Raw genomic sequence first — 25,543 nt, 5'->3', positions numbered from 1 at the left:
ATTTATGAATTGTAGGTCACCGAATGAAAGCTCAAATCGGACAATGGCTTTTAAATTAGCCCATTTAAAGTTAATGATCCAATATAAGCTAAGTGCATTACTGTGGGGGTAAGGGGCCAAAGGAAGTGTTTTATTCATATTTAAAGCAACAATAATCTGTCAAAAATTTCCAACTTTAGGTATTTCTCAGTGCAAAGACTAGGCCTACTTAAAAGTGACGGACGTTTAGACCCAGAGAAGCAGTCCAGATCAGATTTTGGGAGGCATGCAGAGTTTCCATCACCGCAACTCCTTTAACCCCGACGGACCACAGATTTCCTACGTGCAGTCTGACATGAATCTTCACTCTCCGTTATTACACGGGGATCTGCGCTTACAGTGAGGGACAGAAGTATGGCCCAAGCAGGAATATGTTTAGTCGTGTTTTTCAGTTCTGCATATCTCTTCTGTACTGTTCAGGCTCAGTATGAGAAGTACAGCTTCAAAAGCTTTCCAGCGAACGAGCTCATGCCGCTGGAGTCTGCGTACGGCCACGCGTTAGAGATGTACACGGCTCAGGACTGGAAGCAGAGCGCTGAATATCTGGAGCTGAGCCTGCGCCTGCATCGGCTGCTCAAGGACAGCGAAGCGCACTGCAGCCACAACTGCAGCTCCGTGGGCCGGGACTACGAGGAGAACAACACGGAAACGACCCTCCTGATCATGGGCCACATCATAATGCGAGCTGCATGCCTGAAAAGGTGCAAAACAAACTTTCCCGTGTTTTCTAAATCATATCCTAAGAGAGAGACTTTGGGTGCTTTCGAACAGAGGATACCCTACCGTTACCTTCAGTACATCTATTTCCAGGTAAGAGATCCCGTTTGTGGATTTGCGATGAGCCAGAACGCGTTTAGGTGTTGCTTCACAGTATGCTATACATACAATGTAACTGTCCACTGAAAATGGTAATAAACGACGAATGGACTACTGTACATCATTCCCCAACTGTCTTAATCACTTGTAACAACCACAGCCTAGCAACATGTTTAGATTAACTCTATCAGCAATAATGTATTTTTGATTGTGTCTCAATCGGTGCGTTGCGTTTCATTGGTCCAGTCAGCGGCACACATGCCACGTCCACGCATGATGCGCTTCGTGATGACAAGACACGCGCGCTTTAAACGTGTAATGTCTTAAAACTGCTTAACGCAATATATATATTTCAGTTAGTCACTGTCGTGAATATATATTTCAGTTATATATATTTCAGTTAGTCACTGTCGTGAATATATATTTCAGTTATATATATTTCAGTTAGTCACTGTCGTGAATAGTGACCGTTCATAAGATTTAGGATGGATTGGATGAGGATTCACAACCACTGACGAGAAAAGTAATGTTAATTAAAAAGACAGAAATCTGAGGCAAATCGGGCTAAGGTTATAGAAAGGTAGGCAATATTTGCTTTATTATTATTATTGCTGCTATAATAATTTAAAATAAAAGGAACTAATTAAATAAGAAACCCAAATAATTTCAGATTTGCTATAGATTATTCCCACTTTTACAGTTGCATACTATGGAACACCATATATTGGTTTATAATTAAGTTATAAAGCAGTAATAAATATTAAATACCAGCATGCAGTGCCTAATGGTGTTTAACGCTCTCGTTTCACTACACAGATGCAAATACTAACGACATGTGTCGTCAAGAAATGTGTAAAGAGGTAATAAATGCATTAACATGTCTGTATTTTATACTAAAAACATGCAATTTCGAGATAATCTTTAGATGGGGAAAAAAGTTTAATTTTACAAATGTTAGAAATGTGACTTCAACATTCAGGTTCTTGACTGATGATAAAGACTTAACAAGAACATCACAGAGGAAAGAAAAGCTGAAAATTTTGATCTCTTTAACATCTCAAAAATGCCGGTTTCTAGTTTACTTTAACATCATATTGAGACTTTTGCTTGATTCTCCTGCTTATCAGCATTGTCTCCTGCAAAACTCTCAATATGGTCTGCACAAACATTTCAGAAGCAATGTCAGCAGCATCACACACAGGGTTTTCTCCGAATACAGTGAATATCTCACTTTTGCCTCCTTTAAAGCTTTAGAAGAGATCTCAGCATCATCACACATTATGCTCAGATTATCTCCTTAGCTAAAGGCTTTGGATCGCTCATAATGGTCTTCTATAAATTTAAGGGATTTCAACAACTTGTATCAATATGAGCTCAAACATTTCTACCAAATAATATATATTAATAATCAAATTTGTTTTGGATTGGATTGAGTCATAAGCCATGTGTTTTTCAGCAAAGAACGCTCCAGGGTTACTGTTCCTGTAAATCAGGTTTTGATAAAGGCACTGGGTAGATTACTATTTCCAACAAATGATGTGCCCTATGCACATAAACTGTACGGTTCTATTATGATATAGTGTGTCAAAAAGATTAATGTTAACTGTATTTTTGCATAAATTAAATTTTAATATAGGCTTAAACTCTGAATTTATGGTTTCTTTTCTTTTTTTATTTAATTTTGTGCCTTTCTAGTACTTCTAGTACTTTACTGCATACTTTGTAAAGTTGTTTAGATCTTTTCTAAAGCCTTAAAAGAGACAAATATAAACCCCACAGATTCTTTAGGAGCAGAGTGTGTGATGTTGTTGAGATGCATTCTGAACTTTAGAGGAGACAAACCTGCTACACAGGCTCATTGGAAATACTTGCCTTTGTCTACATTTCTGCAAAACTCAAAAAATAAGATTTGCTGCAGTTTCTAGGTGCAATGAACACTAGGGGCAGTAAAAGAGTCTCCAGCTAAGGAGAAGAATCTGAGCACATTGTGTGATGTTGTTGAGATCTAGTCAAAAGCTTTGAAGGAGACAAATGTAAGACCATGGAGTCTTTAGTATTGGAGAAAAGTCTGATCACAGTGTGTGAAGATGATAATGAGATATCTGCTAAAACCTGTAGGAAGACCATTTTAAAAGTGTTAGATTGTTTTCCCCCATGACACAAGTGTGTGAAGCAGGAGACTCAAGCAGGAAAACAAGGTCATGCAACAACCTTAAACGAACTGGTACACCAGTGTTACGTTTAAAAAGAGAGTATTGATCTTATACTAGAAAAGTTACACTTATATAATCCTTTGTAGTGTATTTAGAAAATGTTCTGCATAAACAATGCTGGGCATTGAAGAAAAATGTTATCCATTAACTCTTGATATTCTGAAATGTATAATGTTATTTAAACGATAGTTTCAGAATTTACAATAATAATACAAATTTTACATTTTGTAATTATACAAAACTTTTCTCCTAAAATGAAACCGAAGAGACCTGAATACAAAGCTGATACCTAAATGAGATATAAGAAAATCAGTGAAATGAGAAACTGCAAAACCATATTTAAACAAAACAATCTAGACACTGAGTTATCTTATGTTATGTGCGTCTAGATGAATGAGTTGGAGAGAGCGGTTTCGGCAGCACACACGTATCTACAGCGAAACCCTGAGGACCCCCTTCTAACTAGGAGTCTCAACTACTATAAAAGCCTGTTTGACACGGAGGAGTACCTCGTAGACCATGAGGAGAAGCCCTATGAGGTATGTATTCTCTCTAATTGTGTTTATAACTAAGTGTGAAATAACTAAATATGGGTTCATATCAATCTGTCTCTTAGGCTTTATTCCTGAAGGCTGTAAAGCTGTATAATTCAGGAGATTTTAGCAGCAGTACACGAGACATGGAGCTGGCGGCTGCTGAGTATTTTAAAACATTCAACACGTGTTTGATGTCCTGTGAGGGATCATACGACGTGCAGGAGTTTAAAGACTTCTACCCAACCTTAGCCGGTCAGTGATATCATGATGCATTCTCAGATTTGCTTCAAATATAGCTTTGAATATTAGAAATCCATCCTAACTTAAATTAGCCTAGTTCAAAAGCAAATTACTTGGTATACATGGGAAGTCCATCGATGATCTGACATATAACTGCAATTTCCTCTCTCATTTTTTCTCCCCCAGATTACTATTTTGAAGTAATTAAGTGTAAAGTAAAATGTGAGGAAAATTTGATTCCAAATGTTGGTGGTTTCTTTGTGGAGAAATTTGTTGCCACCATGTACCACTACATGCAGTTTGCTTATTACAAATGTAAGTATCGTAAACACACACACACAACAAAAAATGTTTATCATCTTCTTTCAGCATTAGACACCAGAAATACTACAATCAATTAGTAAATGTTGGTATAATGGGGAATGGTGTATTTTAAAACATTATTATTGTAGGAGACATACTCAAGTCTCTCAGTATCCAGTTCTTGTAAACACTTTTATTAAACACTAGTTCTTATAAACATCTAGAGGTATTGGCACGATACACTGTTGATGCAGAACTGTGAGTTATTCAAAACTGATAGAATAACATGTTTGCAAGATATTTACAGTGTAACAGACTTGTTGATCTTGACCACTTCATGCATTTTCACTGATTGAACAGCAAACTGATCACTAAACCATTTCAGGTGGTGAACTGAGAGCCATTTTAGATGTGGCTCTGTCACATGTGAATTTGGCGTTAAAGTGACATGTACTCTATAGATTTTACTGCTTCTAAAATGGTTAAAACGTGTGTTAATGGAATGTACAAACTCAATCAAATAACAATCCAATCATAGAGATAAACCAAGAATAAATGCCCCATAGACTAAGACTTCATTGCCAAAATGTTTTCATTAAAACCAACACTTTATAAGAGCCTGTCCTCTTACAAAAAACGACCATATAGGTTTGTGCAAGCACCTTATTACGACCTATATTTACATTTTAAAGTTAAGCGCCCTCTAGCTGGCGTAAAAATACTGACAGTATCGCGTTGCGTCTGTCGTCATGTAACGTCATTACCAATCAAAACGCACGTTTATTTAAATGCAATATGTGGACTTTTTACACCGATCTCACAGTAATTTGTACAGTACATATTTTACTAGGTGGCTTATTCGTTCGAATGACCACACCTAACCCCACCCCTAAACCTAACCCTCACAGAAATCATGCTAAATTATGATTTATTGAGCATATGCATTTTACGTGCACATCCGTTCTCTGGGATCGAACCCATGATAGCATGATTACATATCAAGGTATAACGCAATAATCTACACGAAACGCAAATCAGAGTTCAAATAAAAGAGTACAAAACATTAATATGAAAACGACCTTTTGCTGATAGGGGTGCAATTGTAGTTTACGCTCTGATGGGTCGTATTTCAGGGATTTGGACAAATGACCTATACGAGCGTATTGGATGGAGGACAGGTTGCTTTATAAATGACTTTTATTAATTTGTCCTTCTAGTAAATGATGTGCAGAATGCAGCATTGTGTGCAGCAAGCTATATGCTGTTTGATGCAAACGATCAAGTGATGCAGCAGAACATGGCCTACTACAGATTCCACAGACAACAGTGGGGACTGCAGGACGAGCATTTCCAACCACGACCAGTAAGCACACACACACACACGCATATCATGAACGTACCAAAATGACAAAGATGTAGTAATGCTTCTAATGCTCAACAATTGCCCCATAACAGTATACTGAAGTGGCATATACATTTTTGTTGTTGTTTCTCTTGACAATGGAATCAAACCCATGTTACATATATTCAAACAATATATTAATTGAGAAAAAAAAGATTTTGCAAACAAAAACAAAGAATCACAAAATATAAATCAAATAGAGAAAAAAAGTTATAATTAATTGCAATTAAGCTTAAAATCCTTTTTATATCTCTTTAACTGATTTTTAGCAGAAATAATTATATGGAATTATCTAGATGAATTAACAGCAAGCATTGTATAATATATCTAAATGAGAAATGAGCTTTATAAAACACATGGTTTTGAAATATAAAAGACAAAACACATTCACATTTGTTATTCATTTACATTTTGCATATTATGTAGTTTTATTATCAAATTATCATAATCAATTATTTTTTTTTAAATACTTTACTGTTTTGCAAATAAAAACATCCTCTCACATTCAACTGCTTTTATTATGTCAATATCAAAAGTAGCAGACAGTATCTGGTGTGGCCACCAAGTGCTTTAAGTACAACAGTGCTTCTTATCCTCATGGACTGACCCAGATTTGCTAGTTCTTGCTATGAGATTTTATTTTATTTAATTTTATTTATGGATGAGTTTATTTGTTGTATGGATTTGGTTCCATGCTTGGCTTCTTTTAACTCAAACTCCACACATGCCATCTTCTACAAATGCACACACTCCTCCCCACGACAGAAACTACCGATAAAGGTGTCTCTTCTTTGTTTTCACTGAATTGCTCAGTCACTCTGAAGTGGCCTGATAATGGACATATATTTGTAAATGTTCTGGCTTTGCTTGGGTTTTGTTTTCACACCTACTGTTTTAACATTTCTGTCCATACAGGAAGCTCTTAGATATTTCAATCAAACCACCAAACTGAGGGAACTTCTGGAGTTTGCACAGAATTATTTACAGACAGATGACGAGGTAACCCTTAAATGTGTTATTTAATAGCACAGTAGATTAGCTACATAAAATAACCCTAAGTTAACTATATTTCTTGAATGGTAAATTAAGTTGTGTGTTGTTTTAGGTTGATCTTGGATTGACTTTTCCAAGCCAGCCAAACAAGGATATACTCTCTATCTCTCTCTCTCTCTCTCTCTCTCTCTCTCTCTCTCTCTCTCTCTCTCTCTCTCTCTCTCCCTCTCTCTCTCACACACACACACACACACACACACACACACACATGGCCTGAATTGTCTTTTAAGAGCAGAGCAGGTCAAAAGAAGTAGTTATAGTTCTCTTACGAGAGTTCTCTCGTACTGCGTCTTAGCTAAGACGCTACGGGAAAAGTCTCTTTTCACGATACACTGAAGCAAAAAATTATCCTTAATTTAGAATTATTGTAAAGCGCATTTGCAGCAGCACACAGCCATAGGCGAGACGGCTCGCTCGCTCATTGGCTGCTCTGCGGCAACTGCATAAGCCTATCGAGCGCAGGCTGATGCAACATCAGACCAATGAGCTTCGCGCCCTCCATGCCACTTCCCGCCGAAACGGGTGTGGCCTAACCCTATAAAGGGAGCTTGAAAAGGCTGACTCACCTGATTTTTCATCTCTTCAGCGAAGCTCACGCATCGTTGGATCACGAGAGGAAGCAAGCGTCGTCAGATAGCATCTCAGCGGGACGAGCCATTCCTGAAGCCGCTGGCCTACGCCGCCTTCCACTGCCGTTCCTGCTGCACGTTCCGGCGCCTATATCCTTTTTGTATCCTCGTGTGTGTTCGCCCTGCGACACACACTCGCAAAAGAGCTGCGTCTTTTTAAAGATGCCCTCGTGCGGCTCGTGCAGAGCCCCGCTCAGCGAAGGAGACCGTCACGTCATCTGTGTCTCCTGCCTGGGTGAGGATCATGCAGCGCTCGTGCTCGCTGACGGCGGCTGCCCTCACTGCAAGCTACTGCCAATGGTGACTCTGAAGACTCGCTTTGCATTCTTCTCCGAGCCTGCATTCTCCGCTGCGCCGCAGCGACGTAAAAAGCGCCGCTCCCAACGAATTCCGGAACCGTCTCCAGCTCAACCGAGCTCGCCGGTTCACGCTGCTTCACCGGCCAGCGCCCGCTGTCTACTGCCGCGTCTTCCGAGGAAGTGGATCTCAGGGCCGCGTCGGGGGAAGAGGACACATGCTCTCTGCTAGCTTCGGGCAGTGAAGGTTGGGCGAGCTCCGGGGATCTCGCGCCTTCTGCTCAGAGGCACAGCAGACGGGCTGATATCGAGAAGGAGCTGATGCGAGTGCTCACGCTGGCCGCGACGAGCCTAGGCCTCGAGTGGTCTGCACCAACGCCCCCCTCTCGTTCCGGGCTGGATGGTAGCTTTCTTCCGGATGAGCGTACTTCTCCTAGCTCAAAGCCCGCCCCGTTTCTTCCTGAGCTTAATGAAGAGGTGGCGAAAGCTTGGAACACTCCTTACTCAGCGCGAACTCGTTCGTCTGTTTCGCCAGCATTCTCCGCACTGGATGATGCTAAAAACAGAGGCTACCAGTCACTTCCGCCGGTGGAGCAGGCGATAGCGAAGCACCTTTGCCCGCCCTCTGCTGGACGGCGGACGAAAGCGGTGTTGCCATCAAAAGCCTGCCGCATGACGTCATCTCTGCTCGCGCGGATCTTTTCTGCTTCTGGGCAGGCTCCGGTTCTGCAGTGAGTCGTGCTAGACCGGCCCCGCAAAGCTCTCAGCCATGCCCCCCGCCTCCTGCTGCTTCATCGCAACAGCGTCAGCAACGCAGCTCGAGACCCCGTTCTCGCTCTACCAGCCGTCGCCCGGCACCGCGGGGACCACGGCAGAGGATTACGGTGAGGCCGGAAGCCCCGAAGTCATCCTAGCACTTCTAGGAAAGCGCCGGTGTACGAGTTCCGCTGTGGCCGAGCTCTCACCCAAGTGCGCCGCTGTTTCAGTTCCAGGAATTGTGACTGTATCAGCGTTTTCTGCAACGTGCAAGCCTGTACAGTTGCTCGCTTGCCTGCACACAAAAGCCGTTATCACGGCTACCCAGATATTTCCCGAAAAGAGTGTAATTTCTGGTGTCCCGGCCACGGCCGATGCTGCTATAAATGTAGTGACGATGCCCACGGCTCAGTGCCCATCTCCACATATAAGCACAGCCCTTCACACAGGGCTCGCGCCCATAAGAGCGACTCAGGTCGATCGCGCTTACTACATAGTAAACGTGCCCACTCCTCAGTGCCCACAAACACTATGTCACACACGGCGTGTGGTTTCTGTAAAAACGAAACCCGTGCACGTGCATTCTGCCCAGGCAGACAGCGAGTCGAAAGCAGTAAATGTGCACGCTTACAGCTCACAATTACTCACAGACAGCACGAGTCCCACGGGACCCGCTCAGCCCTCCCTCACTCGGTTAAGCACCGTGGCGGGGTTGAGGAAGAGCGATCTGCCCGCTGTGATCAGCGCGCTCCCCGCCTCAAACGTCACAGGCATAACGCCCATGTTACAGCACATCCAAGCGCTGCCGTTGCCCAGCCAACAGAGCGCACTTCGCATCCAACCCTTAGCCATTCATGCAGATGCATGGTCAGCGCTTCCAGGGGTTTCGGATTGGGTGCTAGACATTATAAAGAGAGGCTACTCGCTACAGTTTTTTCGACACCCTTCGCGCTTTTTAGTGCGCGTCGAAACTACGGTCAAAACAGAAGTAGCACACCTACTTCGGGCCGAAATATCAAAACTGTTGAGCAACAGGGGCTGTGGAGCCTGTATCTCAAGCTCAAAGCGAAGGGGGGCTGTACAGCAGATACTTTCTAGTGCCCAAGAAAGACGGGGGTCTCAGGCCCATACTGGATCTAAGACAGCTGAACAAGGCATTGGTGAAACACAGTTTCAAAATGCTTAAGACCAGGAAACTCCTCGCGCATATTCGCAGAGGAGACTGGTTAATGTCGATGGATCTGAAGGATGCGTATTTTCAAATACAGATACTGTCCAGAAACAACATTCCCACGGGCGAATGGTCTCTACACCCACAGACAGTCCAGCTGCTGTGGGAGAGATTTGGCAGGGCGGAAGTGGACCTCTTCGCGTCCCACGAAAACGCTCACTGCCCCGCGTTCTTTTCCAAGAAGGAAAGCGCGCTGTCACAAAGGTGGCCATGCTGCCCGCTCTATGCTTTTCCCCCCGTTTCCCTCCTTCCGCAGGTGATAGAACGGGTGAGGGAAACAAGATGCTAAGTACTGCTTGTAGCACCACTTTGGAAGAACCAACCATGGTTTCCAGATTTGATGCAGTTAGCAGACACTGCCCCGTGGCCAGTGCCGTTGAGGAGGGACCTCCTCTCGCAGGCCAGGGCCTCGATTTGGCACCCTCAACCGGAGTTGTGGTCCCTCCATGTGTGGGCGCTCAACGGTTACCCGCTGATCTCTCAGTAGGAGTGCTAAATACTATCACTCAGGCTAGAGCTCCGTCGACTCGACGGCTATATGCCTCGAAGTGGTCAGTTTTCTCCAGCTGGTGCACAGCTCGGGGACGTTCACCCCTTAGTTGTGAGGTGACGGAGGTTCTCTCCTTCCTACAGGAGCTGTTAGATAAGGGCAGAGCCCCCTCCACGCTCAAAGTTTACGTTGCGGCTATCGCAGCATTTTCTGAGACAACGCTCGGTCAGTCAATAGGGAGGAACGATTTGGTCATCCGCTTCCTTAGAGGAGCTAGGAGGCTGAATCCTCCCAGACCTCCGTCAGTCCCTGTATGGGACCTCTCGACGGTTTTGGAGGCCATGAAAGGTTCCCCTTTCGAGCCTATCCGAACGCGTGTGGGTGACCTGCACGCGCTCTCGCTGAGCCCGACGTGCTTGGAGTTTGGGCCTAATGACTCAAGGGTCATACTCAAACCTAGGCACGGTTATGTGCTGAAATCCCTCAACACACCGTTTCGGGCTCAGGTTATTTCCCTGTCTGCCCTGTCGGTGTCAGAAGAGGATGGAGACTCGAGTCTTCTTTGCCCCGTTAGGGTTTTAAGAACTTATGTGTCTCGCTCTGCTGTCTTCAGACAGACTGAGCAGCTGTTTGTCTTGTTTAGTGGACGTTCCAAGGGAATGGCTGTTTCGAGACAGACTCTATACAGATGGATTGTTGACACTATAGCGTTAGCTTACGCTTCCAGGGGCCTTCAGTGCCCACTGGGCATCAGAGCACAGTCCACAAGAGGCGTCGCCTTGTCGGGGGCGTGGTCTAGTGGGATTTTCTTACAGGATATATGTATGGCGGCAGGATGGGCCTCGCCGTCTACATTTATCAGGTTCTTTAACCTAGAGGTTCCCGCCCTGCAAGCAAAGCTGTTGTCGGTATAGTTGAATCAGGGTCCTGATTGGAACTCTGAGATCGCAAGCGCTATGCCCTGCAGACTGTTATATGGGCAGTATCGCGTAAGACCCACATTACCACATTGGTCAGGCCTTGCCTTGATTATGTGATGTCATATTGCTGCGTCTACGGACGCTGCTAGATATGGGACGGAGGGTCTCCCCCCTCTTGTTCTAGGACTCTCTGTGAGTCCCTCTGGTGATTGTGCACTGTAAATCCTGGGCGTCGCTTCCAGGTTTATTGGTGTGTGATCCCTGTGCGCACGGCGCTTTACATTGGGTTCCCGTAGCGTCTTAGCTAAGACGCAGTACGAGAGAACTCTCGTAAGAGAACGTACTCGGTTACTAACGTAACCTCGGTTCTCTCTAGAAGAGGGAACGAGTACTGCGTTCTCTGCCGTGCGTACGATTCACTCTGGTTCGCTTCGGCGATGAAATAAATCAGGTGAGTCAGCCTTTTCGAGCTCCCTTTATAGGGTTAGGCCACACCCGTTTCGGCAGGAAGTGGCATGGAGGGCGCGAAGCTCATTGGTCTGATGTTGCATCAGCCTGCGCTCGATAGGCTTATGCAGTTGCCGCAGAGCAGCCAATGAGCGAGTGAGCCGTCTCGCCTATGGCTGTGTGCTGCTGCAAATGCGCTTTACAATAATTCAAAATTAAGGATAATTTTTTGCTTCAGTGTATCGTGAAAAGAGATTTTTCCCGTAGCGTCTTAGCTAAGACGCAGTACTCGTTCCCTCTTCTAGAGAGAACCGAGGTTACGTTAGTAACCGAGTACGTTTTCACATTGAGCATATCTAATTAATAGTGTTTTTCCTTATTTCTGTGAGCTTGCAACACATATCCATTTGTTAACATCAGTGCATTAACTAGAGTTAAACCAGTCAGCCTGGTAGCCCAAAGCCCACTTACAGCTCTCTGGAAAAAAAAGAGACCACTGTAAAATTATCAGTTTTTCTGATCTTTATTTATTTATTCTGATCACGTATTTATAGGTATGTGTTTGAGTAAAATTAACATTTTTGTATTATTCTATAAATTACTGACAACATTTCTCCCAAATTCCAAACTAGCATATTGTTTTTAGAGCATTTATTTGCACAAAAGGACAACTGCTCAAAATAATAAAATAAATAAAAAAAGGTGTTTTGTCACGGTTGCACTATTGCGAGGAATGAGAAGACGTAGGAGAATTTCACAACCTCTTTAATGATCCAGGAAACGAGGAGTACAAGGCAGGAACACACAGGTAGCTCAACGGGGAATAACGTTTAAGACTCGACAAGGAAACATGGGGCAGATTATACATACACTGAACAAAATTATAAAATCACCCAATCTGTATTTCATTAAGCAGAATAAGGTTAGAATTCAACAGACACTGGAATGGAATGGAAACTTCTCATGTTGTTCCAAACCTGTTTAAGTTGCTTTCTTATGTTGAACGTAGAAAATATTTTGAAGATTGATGGTAATCAAACAGTTGGTGGTTGCCATTGATGTCCATAGTATGTTTTTATTCCTACTATGAAAGTTAATGGCAACCACCAACTGTTTGATTACCATCAATCTTCAAAATATATTCTATGTTCAACATAAGAAAGCAACTAATACAGGTTTGCAGAGTGGTCTCTTTATTTTTTCCCCAGAGTTAAACATGCAGTTCTATTGACTCTTTGGGGCTGCAGTATTACATATGTCTTGCCTTGATTTTATTTAATTTTTTTACATAAACAGGATTAATCACAAAAAATAAATAAATAAATAAAGCTGGTTTGTCTGGTCAGAGGAGAACTTACCCCCCAACAATAAGAGAGAAACAGACAAATATTAGCGTAGATGCCATTCTTCTAATGATGTAGCAAGTACATCGGGTGTTATGGGAAGTGTTCTCGGTTCCGGTTTACCTAATTAATGCCGCCTAAAAATCCTTTAACGGATTTGAATATTAGAAATGTTTTAGTGTGTTATGTGTATGCCAGGTTAAAGAGATGGGTCTTTAATCTAGATTTAAACTGCAAGAGTGTGTCTGCCTCCCGAACAATGTTAGGTAGGTTATTCCAGAGTTTAGGCGCCAAATAGGAAAAGGATCTGCCGCCTGCAGTTGATTTTGATATTCTAGGTATTATCAAATTGCCTGAGTTTTGAGAACGTAGCGGACGTAGAGGATTATAATGTAAAAGGAGCTCATTCAAATACTGAGGTACTAAACCATTCAGGGCTTTATAAGTAATAAGCAATATTTTTAAATCTATACGATGTTTGATAGGGAGCCAGTGCAGTGTTGACAGGACCGGGCTAATATGGTCATACTTCCTGGTTCTAGCAAGAACTCTTGCTGCTGCATTTTGGACTAGCTGTAGTTTGTTTACTAAGCGTGCAGAACAACCACCCAATAAAGCATTACAATAATCTAACCTTGAGGTCATAAATGCATGGATTAACATTTCTGCATTTGACATTGAGAGCATAGACCGTAATTTAGATATATTTTTGAGATGGAAAAATGCAGTTTTACAAATGCTAGAAACGTGTATTTCTAAGGAAAGATTGCGATCAAATAGCACACCTAGGTTCCTAACTGATGACGAAGAATTGACAGAGCAGCCATCAAGTCTAAGACAGTGTTCTAGGTTATTACATGCAGAGTTTCTATATGCAACATTTTTATAATTTATATGAGAAGCTGGACACCTTTGTCAGCAACAGCAAAGTTTTCAGAAAATAATAACAGAACCCTCCTTCATTCATGAAACGTCTCCCTCTTCCAAAACATCAGAGGTCAATCACCAGATGATTTGGTGATTGTTTTGTCACTGGGAAGGAATATTAGACCAACCAGGAAACCTTTGCAAGCTTTAATAATCTCCAGGTTGAGCTGTTTTTTTAAATATTTTAATTTTTAAAAGCAGGTTAGTTCTGGGCCTGAAAGAGCAACCAACCACTGAACAACATGGTTCTGAATTTATTTTTGTATTTTTTAATTGCATGATTAAATAAATTACCACAATATCACTGTGTGACGCCTCTCACCAATGGTTTGAATGGGTGGGACAACTAACTGGAAATGTCCTTAAACTGGCTAATACAGTAGCTTTTAAAATGGTCAATAGGCAGACATGTTTTGAGTGTGTCCTATTGTTCTATTCATTGGAATAATAAAATTAACATGTGCTTATGAACCGTGTGTTTTTAACAGGATACTGTTAGTTCAGAAGAAGCAGCTTCATCTCTGTCAAGTCCTCCTGATGAAGAGTTTGAGGGAATTGGGGACTACGAGGAGTCTTTCCTGGCTGAATGGTGGCAGGAACCCAAAACTAAAGGAGATACAGGAGAACCAGCTGAATAAGCACAAACCAAATCATATTATTTATACTAGTTCCCTGAGGGAGTCTTCATCTGGTGTCTTCCTCATCCCTTGTTGACACTTTACCCCTTTTTCATTGGAGATGGATTGTACTGTGTCCAGTCTAACTTTACTTTTAAGTAGAGTATTTTGATTTTTTGTATAATTTCAATGTAATAAGTTTTATAATAACAGTCTCTGATCCAGATTTGTATTTTTTAGTTTAGATGAGCTTTTTTTTTTTTGGCTTTTGTTTCCTCACATGTATTTCATATGATCTATTACAACATATTTTTATTGATATGAAATGTATCTGCCTCTTTTCACATGCAATCTCTTTTATTCTGAATCACTTATAGATGATTTCATTTTCAGGCTTTATAAGAGAGTTGCTGACACTGTTTGTTTTGACTGATAAGGAAGATTATATATCATGGAAATATGTGTAAATACACTTGATCAAATATGAGACAAAATTCAGCTGTTAGCAGCTTAAAAACAGTGCTGTTATTCAGATCCATTATTTAGGGTTGCTTTTGATTGGTTTAATAGCCATATATAGTTCATAAGGTTTTGATACAAGCTCAACTTTGCAACACAAAAAAACAAAGAAGTGTTTTAAGAAGTGTTTTCAAAGCACTTTACAGAAGCAATGTATCCATGGGCCTCAAGACCCATGAAATAAAATCTAAAGATATAACAGTTATTCTTTGTTGTGGTCTTCCTTTGTACATTTAAAATTAGGTACATTTGTTGTTATCTGTGAATATAACACTTCCTGTAACAACTGAAATAAACATACAAATTGATTGGTGGCCTAACCAAAATTTTGTCACCTACCTGGGTGTGATTACGCTCGATCACCCTTAAGTTTGTTACTTGCAAAATCTTTCTGTTTCTGTCTGTCTTTTGATTGCTGTATTTAATGTCTGTTTCCTAAGTCAAAATCCATCAAAACCAAATGTGAGAACCTGAGATCAACAATTCTGTGCCTTCTGGGTTTTAAAAATTAAATTTGAAGGAAAACGGTTTTGTGTGTATGTGTATGTATCCTATAATTAACAACAGGAACCTGTAAACCTCAGTCTTATAGGTCTGGCTTAATTATTTAAATCGTATTGTTATTATGTAACCCGTGGCACCCGAAGCCTAACTAAATGTATGGCCAGTAACATTTATTCTGATAGAGATCCCCCTTATTGTTCTTCCATGAGGTTTCAGTAAAGAAAGGCAGGAGGGGGAGACAGAACAGGAAGTCAAGTCAGCTTATGATATCACAACACTTAAACGAGAACCACTCATTTTCATCAGGTAACCACTTAAAATGTGACAATGAACAATTTTGTGCAAATTCTACTCAAAAGTACATCTATAAATTTAACAGTGTAATTTTCATACCTGTTGCAAAGTTGCAAAAAATTGTGTTTACCGCAGATATGTTACGCAATGTCTCCTAATATGACATGGAATGGCCATGCTGATAGAGAGTTAATGTGGGTGCTGTCAATATTTGCAGGCCACTTCCTCATATTTCGTCATATTTTTGCAGTCTCCAGTACTCTATGCAGTAAAGGACTGGAGGTTGCAAAGGGTTAAAGACACAATAGAAATATGGATGTCCAGTTTATTTAATCATCTTTATTTCAGCAATTCAACTCAAATTGTGAAACTCGTGTATTAAATAACTTCAATGCACACAAACGGAAGCATTTTAAGTCTTTGGTTCTTTTAATTGTGATGATCAGCTAATCAACTCAAAACACCTGCAAAGGTTTCCTGAGCCTTCAAATTGGTCCCTCAGTTTGGTTCACTAGGCTACACAATCATGGGGAAGTCTGCTGATCTGACAGTTGTCCGGAAGACAATCATTGACACCCTTCACAAGGAGGATAAGCCACAAACATTCATTGCCAAAGAAGCTGGCTGTTCACAGAGTGCTGTATCCAAGCATGTTAACGGAAAGTTAAGTGGGAGGAAAAAGTGTGGAAGAAAAATTATCCCCAACCAACCGAGAGAACTGCAGCCTTATGAGGAATGTCAACCAAAACTGACTCAAGAATTTGAGTGAACTTCACAAGGAATGGACTGAGGCTGGGGTCAAGGCATCCAGAGCCACCACACACAGATATGTCAAGAAATTTGCTGAACCACAGACAACGTCAGAGACATCTTACCTGGGCTAAGAGAAAAAAAACTGGACTGTTGCAGTGGTCCAAAGTCCTCTTTTCAGATGAGAGCAAGTTTTGTATTTCATTTGGAAACCAAGGTCCTAGAGTCTGGAGGAAGGGTGGAGAAGCTCATACCCGTCCAGTGTTAAGTTTCCACAGTCTGATGATTTGGGGTGCAATGTCATCTGCTTGTGTTGTTCCATCGTGTTTTTTGAAAAGTCACTGCACCCATTAACCAATAAATTACCCTTCTGCTGACCAGCTTTTTGAAGATGCTGATTTCATTTTCCAGCAGGATTTGGCTCCTGGCCTTACTGCCAAAAGCACCAAAAGTTGGTTAAATGACCATGGTGTTGGTGTGCTTGACTGGCCAGCAAACTCTCCAGACCTGAACCCCAGAGAGAATCTATGGGCTATTGTCAAGAGGAAAATGAGAAACAACAGACCAAACAATGCAGATGAGCTGAAGGCCACTGTCAAAAACCTGGGCTACCAGACCACCTGATCTGATCCCCTCCATGCCACGCTGAATTGAGGCAGTAATTAAAGCAAAAGGAAACCCCTGCCAAGTATTGAGAACATGTACAGTAAATTAACATACTTTCTAGAAGGCCGAAAATTCACTAAATGTTTTTTTTTAATTGTTCTTAAGTATTTTAATTTGTTGAGATTTGGTGTTTTTTTTGTTAAATGTGAGCCAAAATCATCACAATTAAAAGAACCAAAGACTTAATCTACTTCCGTCTGTGTGCATTGAATTTATTTAATACATGAGTTTGACAATTTGAAATGAATTACTGAAATAAATGAACTTTTCCACAACAAGCTAATTAATTGAGATGCACCTGCAGTAGCCTGACATTGCCTGACAGCCAATGGATAAATAAGAGTGTTCCAGTAGCTCAAGTGGTAGAGCATTGCATTAGCAAGTGCAAGGTTGGGGGATTGAATCCCAGGAACACATCTTAGGAAAGATTGTTAGCCTGAATGCAATGTAAGTTGCTGTGGATAAAAGCGTCTGCTAAATGCATAAATTTAATTTAAGAGAGGGGCTGGAATTGCCATTTTTCCATGTTCTTTAGCAAGGAGCCTCCTCAAAAATGCTGATTCGTTCGAAGTGGATGGTTCAGTGAATCCTTGTTTTTTTAAATCACATTTAATATTAAATTATTGCTTCCTGGTGTCTGATGTTTTGAAATATTTGGAAAACACAAACAAATAGGCCTACATCACCACTGATCAAACTATACAGAAATAAATTTGCTTTCGTTGGAGAGTTCTAATGTTTATTTTATACAATAAGAGATTACTTTACATAAAATAAAAGTGTTTAAAATATTATGTTCTGTTTCCTACAACACAGAGATACTAGCTCAAAACTAAATGATAAGGATTTTGATGTTGCAGAATTCTCCTAATCTCGCAGGAGTGAACACACCTCTGTGACGTCATGGCCGTGATTCGGTAAGAGCGCGTGAGCAGTGAATGAGATGAGCTCGTGAAACCGTCCGGTCGTGTGAGGTAAGAGTCAACTGATTTGTGCACAAACATATGTTTCTTTGTCTATATTATGAGCAGTGGAGCATTGGTTTATGTGTTTTCGCTTCGGATTTTGTCATATATGTATTGATACTGACAAACACAAGACGTATTTTGTGAAACTTGATTAATTGTCTGATTTGTTGTAATTAATACTGATTGATTTGTCAATTGAACCGTCCATATTTCAGCTTTATATTTGAACGAGCTCTTCGTGTCATTCCGGTTAAATGAGTGCAACTTACTACATTTTATAACAATCAATTAGTCGAAACAGTTTATATCGGAAGATTATAATCATGTGATGCATCTAATTATAATATAATTATAATGTCTTCAAGTCTCTCTACTTGGTGTCAAACGATTTATTTGTTTTATGTAGTGTATTTAAGAGACATATGAGCGTATTAAGGGATTTTAATAATACCAAGAGACGGTAAACTCGTGTGTGTGTGTGTGTGTGTGAGAGATGTGCAGTGAAACCTTTAAACCTGAACTGATCTGAGCTGTCTGCTCACATTCCACACACACTCATCAGACCAGTCACGCCAAGCACTTTTATTTTTTAATGTTTTTATTTTTGTTTATTCATTGCATGAATGGAGCATTCACAATCTCAGTGATATTTTCATGATAACATGTTGTATCTTTTCTACTTCAGTTTCGTTGTGAAAAAGTGGGACAGAAGCTATATAATCAGTTACTGGTGAACTCCACAGATAGTCCATAGCTTTACAAACGGTTTCAAATAGTTTAAGAGGAACAACTTCTTTCTTTCTGCCTAAACCTGTTTGTTCACATTGCTCAAATTCAAAGTCAAAGAGTCACTGATGTTAGACAGGCCTACAATAAGTGTAGTTTAAACACTGTTTACACATTGTCTTTTTAAACCGATTCGATGTTGGCCTTATTTTGTGCTTTGTTTCTACCTTATGGCATTGTAGCATAAACGTTTCATTTTTTTTTCTTGTCCTTTACATGTTTTATTAGATTAGCTGAACTTTTAGATTAGCTATAACTGTTACCTTATTTCCACTAATTTGATTGTGTAATTCTTCTCAGAGTATTTGTTAATTGATGGAAGCGTCCAGCTTGGAATAGACTGACTAAACATAAACTGATTGCATCAATGGCTGACTACGGACATCCTCTGGGGAGCAGCCAATCAGTGAGAGATCTGGATAAACCAGTGGCCATCTCTGCTTTTAAACCCACACACTCCCGTAATGGCAGCACAGGATCTTTACGCCACTCACGACAGGTCAGTGAACTGCTCTCTCAGTATTTCTTTTGTTCTGGTTCCTAATATCTGAATTGTTTTGTAATTTCCTCTTAAAAACAAAAAAATATTTTTTTCTCCCAATACAGAATTCCAGGGATTGGGAAGTAATATCAGATGTAGAATGCTCCGCATCTGTCGCAGGAACGAGTATGGCCAATAACACTGTTCCAGGCATTTGTGAGGGATTCCTCATGAAAAAGCGCAAGTATCCTCTCCGTGGCTGGCATAAGGTGAGTTGCATAAACTAAGAAAATATCCGTGAAAAGAATGACCACCATGTCTTCTGGTGTCCTGTCCCAATGCAATTTTCTTTTGTTTGTTTTTTTGTCTTTTTTAGAGATATTTTGTATTGGATAAGGGGACTCTCAGATATTCAAAGTCTCAACAGGATGTAAGCAAAATTAGTTAAACTTTTTGCAGTAATTTTAAATTTCTACTTCCAGTGTTTTTCTAAAAGTGTGACTTCTTACATCCTCAGATTGTAAGAGGCAAGGTTCACGGATCTTTAGATGTTAGTCGTGCGGTCATGTCTGTGAACAGGAAATCTAAGCGCATCGACCTTGATGCTGGCCACAGCTTGTACCATGTCAAGGTGTGTATATGTATAACTAAGAGTGTTATATTAGTAGTGTTTGATATTGTAAATCGGTACAGAAAAAATTAATTTGTGGATTAATGCGTATTGGAGACGCGAACTGTTTCAAACGATTCAGTTAGATTTGGTGAACTGGTTCAAAAAGATCCGGTTACATCGAATGATTCGTTCACGAACCGGATATCACAAACTGCTTTGTTTTGAACTCTCTCACAACAGACACGGAAGAGAAGACAATGCTGAAAAAAGTAGTTTTTGCTTTTTTATTTTTATTTATTTATTTTTTTTTTGGGACCAAAATGTATTTTCGATGCTTCAAAATATTCTAACTGACCCTCTGATGTCACATGGACTACTTTGATGTTTTTCTTACCTTTCTGGACATGGACAGTAGACCGTACACTAGTGTTGGGCGATATGGTCATTTTTCAAATCGTCAAATCGTCTGCCCGTGAGATCGACAATACACAATATTATCGAGCATGGGTGGAGCAAGAGAGAGACTTTTTGTTCTTGTCATAGCATAATATTTGGTGTTTTAAACCGCGCAGGTGCACGAGAGAGAGCCTATGGAGTCACCAATAATCAAAAAAAAAATTACTTTGAAACATACTGACTGATTTAACTAACGTTAAATATAAAAATACTGTATTTAAAACAATCAATAGCAGATTTCATTTAAAGTCCAACAGTTAAACACTAATATTGGGCATAAACGAACATTTAAATATAAAGTATTTAAAACAGGTAAGTTGATATATTTGTAGTAAAGTTGAATTGAACTGATGCATCAGTCATACAGTGCTCCGGACCGTGCGCCTCATGACGAGTCTGACGCACCGTCACAGAAACAAGAATGAGATGCAGTCTAACATAACTGTGGCATTAAACTCAGTTAGTGAGGGCTCGTTTAATATATTGCACATACAGTATATAGGCCATTTAGATTACTTGTTAAAGTGCAATGAAATACCTGCAGACGATGTACGTCTGTTTGTGGATGGAGACTTTGTAACGGCCAAAACTATGTATTTTGCATGCATCACATTATAGTGCGGTGTTCATGAAAATAATTACAAGGCGGCAGATTGAATTTATTATACATGGTGGTTCTCACGTAGTCCTTCTACGTCATCACCACATAGTGTGTTTTATAAGTTAAGTGATCTGTCTTTAAGAAAAGGACTACGTGAGAACCATGCACTATGGATGATAAATTCGCTCTGCCGCCTTGTTAATTATTTTGTCTTTACTTTATTTGTGACACCAAGAAAGTGTTAATCTCTCATGTATGAGAAGAGCGTGTTGTCGTGTAGCAGCCATTAAATGTGTGGGACACCAACTCGTCGTTTTCTATCTCTTTCATTTCATGGATTTAACGAATTTTCCGAGTCAAAGCGTTATAACTTCACCGACTACATGCTCTAATCCTCCTGCACGTGCGAGGTGTGTGTGTGAAATGCGGGCAGTGAAATTAAGTGAAATAGCTTGCCAGTTTAAAAGCCGAATTATAATAAGCAGCCTAATAAAAATAATAGTCATTATTATTATAATCTAGTACATTAATAGGAAAATGAGCCTAATATCGTCTTGATTATCGACAGAGAATTCTGCTTATGTCTATCTCTGACGATCGTCGATACACGATACTATCGTCTATCGGCACAACCCTACCGTACACACAGTTTCAATGGAGGGACTGAATCTCTCGAACTAAATCTAAAATACTGTGTTCCCAAGATAAACGGAGGTCTTACGGGTTTGGAACGACATGAGGGGGAGTTATTAATTACATAATTTTGATTATTGGGTGAACTAACCCTTTAAAGATTAGTAGACAGCCTGCCAATTAACAAAGTGATCATCCATTTCCTAACTAACGTCAAGTCACCTTTATTTATATAGTGCTTTAAACCAAATACATTGCGTCAAAGCAACTGAACAACATTCATTAGGAAAACAGTGCGTCAATAATGCAAAATGACAGTTTGTTTTAACATCACAATCACCTCCATTAATTTGTCCAGTAATGCATTAAAGTCAAACCCGTTAAGGCATTTTAATAAAGAAAATCTTGTCTCCAAACATGAAGACATATTTATACCCCAATAATCATAAAATTTACATGCATTTTGCACCAGAAAATTTACATAAAATGTTTTTCAATGGAAGCATTATGGCACTTTGCAAAAAAGTCTTGGACATGAAAAAAATTTTGTTCAAAAGATTAATAGACATGCGTGACTGATCTTTTATATTTATTTTGTATGAAGCATACATTTTTATTTAAAGCCACAGAAATACAAATGAATTCCTGAAATACACAATCTTCTAGCCTAGGATGAAGCCAATATGTGCATTAGGCCTATATTTGTTCCCAACTTTCTTTTGAATATTAATGACTATTTGTGAGTGGCGCATCAGGAAAGAGTCTCGGAGTGGTATGTATGCTCAAAAAAACAATCAAACACACGTTTAAAAAGGTTCGCCAGTGTCCAATGTGGGCTCTCTTTATACGTGTCTTTTAATGTGGGAAGCACATCTTAGGAGAGTGGCGAGTGATCGCGATGGCATGCAAAGTGATGGAATAGAATTTAATCATAGCACAATAAATTTGCTTGTGGAAAAACTCTTAATTGTAAAGATTTGTTTGTGGGTGCATTAACTTATCTTCTCCTTCCAGGCAAAGAATGACGAAATTTTCTACATCTGGCTCACCAAACTGACTGCCCACCGGCATTTCAAGAAAAACGAGGCTATAAACCTACACCAAGTGCTCCGTGAAGCCTTCTCGACAGGATCCAGCATCACTTTGCCTGCCATGGCGAGTCTTGCACAGATAAACAGAGTGGTGGTTGGCATTAGTTTCTTTTTTGCTCTTGAAAAATAATGAAAACAAATAAATGGAATACAAAACTAATTTAAGAAAACAAGCAGTTGGTAAAATGAATAGTGCAAGTCTAAAAGGGACAAGGTTTTTAATTTATTTTTTTAAAGAATAGAATTAGAATAGAGAGTGCTTTAGTTAGAGGGTTAAATAAAGATGGAAGCGATGGGTTTTTAGTCATTTCTTGAAGACTGATAAGGACTGATTGAGTTGGGCAGGACATTTTACCAGGAGGGAACGTATAATGTAAAGGTCTGTGAAAGTGATTTTCTCTTTGGGATGAACAAAGCGATGGTCACTTGCAGAACACAATTTTAAATGTGATTGCTTTAGATAATCTTCATGTAACATTTAACATGTCACTTTTTTTTTTTCTTTTTTTTTCGTTGCTTTAAAGTGTTCCACATTGAGCTGTTGTATATTTTTCTCCTCTCTAGATGCCATATTATCCGAGCTCAGTATCCTTGGTTGAGTCGGAGATCCAGGGTTCCCCATCAGCCTCTTCATCTCAAGGAAATACTAAAGTATCTGATTGGCTCAAACAGACACCGGAAACTGACTTGTGCCAACAAGGTATGAACCTTCGAATACCTTTTAATTCAACATGACTATATGGGGCCAGTGTGGGACATGCCCACTAATTCTTCAGTATGGTCTATTTGGTAACAAATATTAAATCAAAACTTAATCAGGTCTTCAGACATTTTTAAATTGGTAGCTGAAAGGTTGTGAGAAACTTCAGTGTTTGCAGTGATCATAAACTGCTAAAGTGATTTTGTATTATTAAAGGTTATTCAGTGTAATGTTATATGGACCATTTCTAAAAACAAAACAAAAAAGAACAGTTACTTTCATTTCATATAAAAAAAAGACTTTTTGTGCTTAAGTTCCTCTCACATCTCTCATGCACAGAACTTGCCAGGTGTCAACTGGATTTAGCTATGCTCTCGAATTTAATCCAGAAACTTCACTGGCATAAGGGTGGTCTTCCCATCACAAACATGAACCTTGAGCATCGAATCAGCATGCAGGTGAGTCTGCTGTTGTAAATCTGACACAGAATGGACATATGTTGTCTATGTGCAGCATGCAGCAGTACACAAAGCAAATGTGAGAAGTACAAATGGTGATTATTTTATGACGGTAGCAGTGATAAATAACAAAGAGGTAAACATGGTGCTTATTTTACAGAATATTAGTCTTGAGAAACCCAAAAAGAAGTCTGGAAAGATCTGGGGTCACTCCCGAACACTGTCAAGAGGCGAATCGCTTGACTTTGTAAGTTCATAATGGTATTCCTTGTTTGAGATTTAGAAATTTTTCTAGTGCTGGGCAATGGTTAATCATGTTTAATAGCATCCAAAAAATTGGGTTTGTACTGTATATATGTATATAAACATGCATGTGTACATTTATATATTAATAAATAGTTTTTATACTAAATTTAGAATATAAATTATATGAATATATATATATACATGTAAATATTTTAAAAATGTATATTAGTCTCTTTTTATATATAAAAACGTAAGCCTTTATTTTGGATGTGATCGATCATTGCCCAGCACAAATTTTTATTACTGACTATTTTAAATATAGTGGTTCTCATTCACTAATTGATGAATGTAGGCATCTGGGTTTAAAAGCAATTTTAATGAATGACAATCAATTGATTAATCATTAACTTTAATAATGTAAGAAGTGTCTATTGAGGTGGCATATAATGTGAACATGTGTTCCTGTAGCTCAAGTGGTAGAGCATTGCGTTAGTAAGTGCGAGGTTGGGGGTTCATATCCCAGGGGACACATGTTAGGAAAAATTGTTAGCCTGAATGCAATGTAAGTAGCTTTGGATAAAAGCGTATGATAAATGCGAGCATGCATGCAGTATGTGGGATCATTTTACGTCAAATGGCAATACTAAGTTTGATACATTTTCCGTCGTGAATGTTGATGCATTGTTTACATTGTTCAGCTTAAGACCACGTAAAAATGGTTTACACTAACCGTCATAATTGCTATAGCTGTTCTCATGGCCAGTGTGAAAAATGATATTTTTCAGCTTTCTAGCGCAGGAAAGGCAGACATTTTCCATTCTGACCGTATTTCCACTCCAGCGAAGAAATTGTCAATGTCAAAATAATGTTTTGGTAAAATTTCAAATCATAAAAAAAAAAAAAAATAGAAAGACACTAACTGTAACACAAATTGGTTACATAAACTGACACACAAATTGTGAGTTAATGCAGGATTATTTTTTTAATAGTAATATTGTCCCCTCTTAAGTGGTCTTTCTTTCATATGAAAACATTTGTCCAAATGCATATGTACAGTATGCAGGGTGAGTAAATGAAGCCCACAAATAGGTTGAATGTCTTTCCATCTTTTATTTCTGAACTACTGCTTCTGTTACCTGTTGTAATAATTATATTTCCATCTCTGACTTGAGCAGCTTTCCACAAGCCAGTTGGGCACATCATCTGGTTTGGCTGCTTCCCTTCAGTCCATTCCAGATTACGTTTACTCCCAGCTGTCCACACCTGCGGTCTCCTCACCAGAAGGAAAGCAACTGCAGTTAGACATCTGTGCCCTGTGTGACAAAGGTACACAATCTCGTTCCTTGTTTCTACAATATTAAATGCTGATGTAAATTAGTATAGAACAAATTTTGTATGTGTCCAAGAAGAGACATGCAGGCCTTTCATACCTGTGTTGGGAAGGGGGTAAAACCTTCACAAGTAATGGGAAGAACCATGAACTGGCTTTTACGCAATGGTCTGAGAAGAGAGAGAGGGA

The 25,543-nt window shown here is 39.8% G+C and overlaps 2 protein-coding genes and 1 long non-coding RNA gene across 5 annotated transcripts in view; 2 read left to right on the top strand and 1 right to left on the bottom strand.

The window, feature by feature from the left end:
• Positions 1-25,543, bottom strand: part of LOC132145718 (uncharacterized) — a 383,521-nt gene that overhangs the window by 335,022 nt on the left and 22,956 nt on the right. The gene's annotated exons all lie outside the window — the stretch shown is intronic.
• On the top strand, positions 193-14,982 carry p3h4 (prolyl 3-hydroxylase family member 4 (inactive)). The gene is made up of 7 exons (XM_059556923.1): positions 193-849; positions 3,458-3,607; positions 3,685-3,856; positions 4,031-4,159; positions 5,365-5,510; positions 6,465-6,548; positions 14,130-14,982. Exons 1-7 carry the CDS (start codon positions 394-396, stop codon positions 14,277-14,279), a joined length of 1,287 nt encoding a protein of 428 aa, XP_059412906.1. The 5' UTR covers positions 193-393; the 3' UTR covers positions 14,280-14,982.
• Positions 17,854-25,543, top strand: part of LOC132145712 (oxysterol-binding protein-related protein 3-like) — a 54,259-nt gene continuing 46,569 nt past the window's right edge. For 2 of the 3 annotated variants that reach the window (XM_059556934.1, XM_059556933.1), the window contains exons 1-10: positions 17,854-17,965; positions 19,046-19,244; positions 19,352-19,495; positions 19,603-19,656; positions 19,744-19,857; positions 22,544-22,714; positions 23,185-23,320; positions 23,660-23,778; positions 23,939-24,025; positions 25,200-25,350. In XM_059556934.1, coding sequence (XP_059412917.1) covers positions 19,113-19,244; positions 19,352-19,495; positions 19,603-19,656; positions 19,744-19,857; positions 22,544-22,714; positions 23,185-23,320; positions 23,660-23,778; positions 23,939-24,025; positions 25,200-25,350 — 1,108 coding nt within the window. In that variant the 5' untranslated portion in view covers positions 17,854-17,965; positions 19,046-19,112. The remainder of the gene's footprint in view (positions 17,966-19,045; positions 19,245-19,351; positions 19,496-19,602; positions 19,657-19,743; positions 19,858-22,543; positions 22,715-23,184; positions 23,321-23,659; positions 23,779-23,938; positions 24,026-25,199; positions 25,351-25,543) is intronic. The other variant, XM_059556935.1, reaches the window with a different exon arrangement.

The sequence above is a fragment of the Carassius carassius genome, chromosome 8 (genome assembly GCF_963082965.1).
Source record: "Carassius carassius chromosome 8, fCarCar2.1, whole genome shotgun sequence".
Taxonomy (NCBI): Eukaryota; Metazoa; Chordata; class Actinopteri; order Cypriniformes; family Cyprinidae; genus Carassius; species Carassius carassius.
The sequence above is the reverse complement of the archived record's forward strand: the minus strand, read 5'-3'. Positions and strand labels throughout refer to the sequence as shown.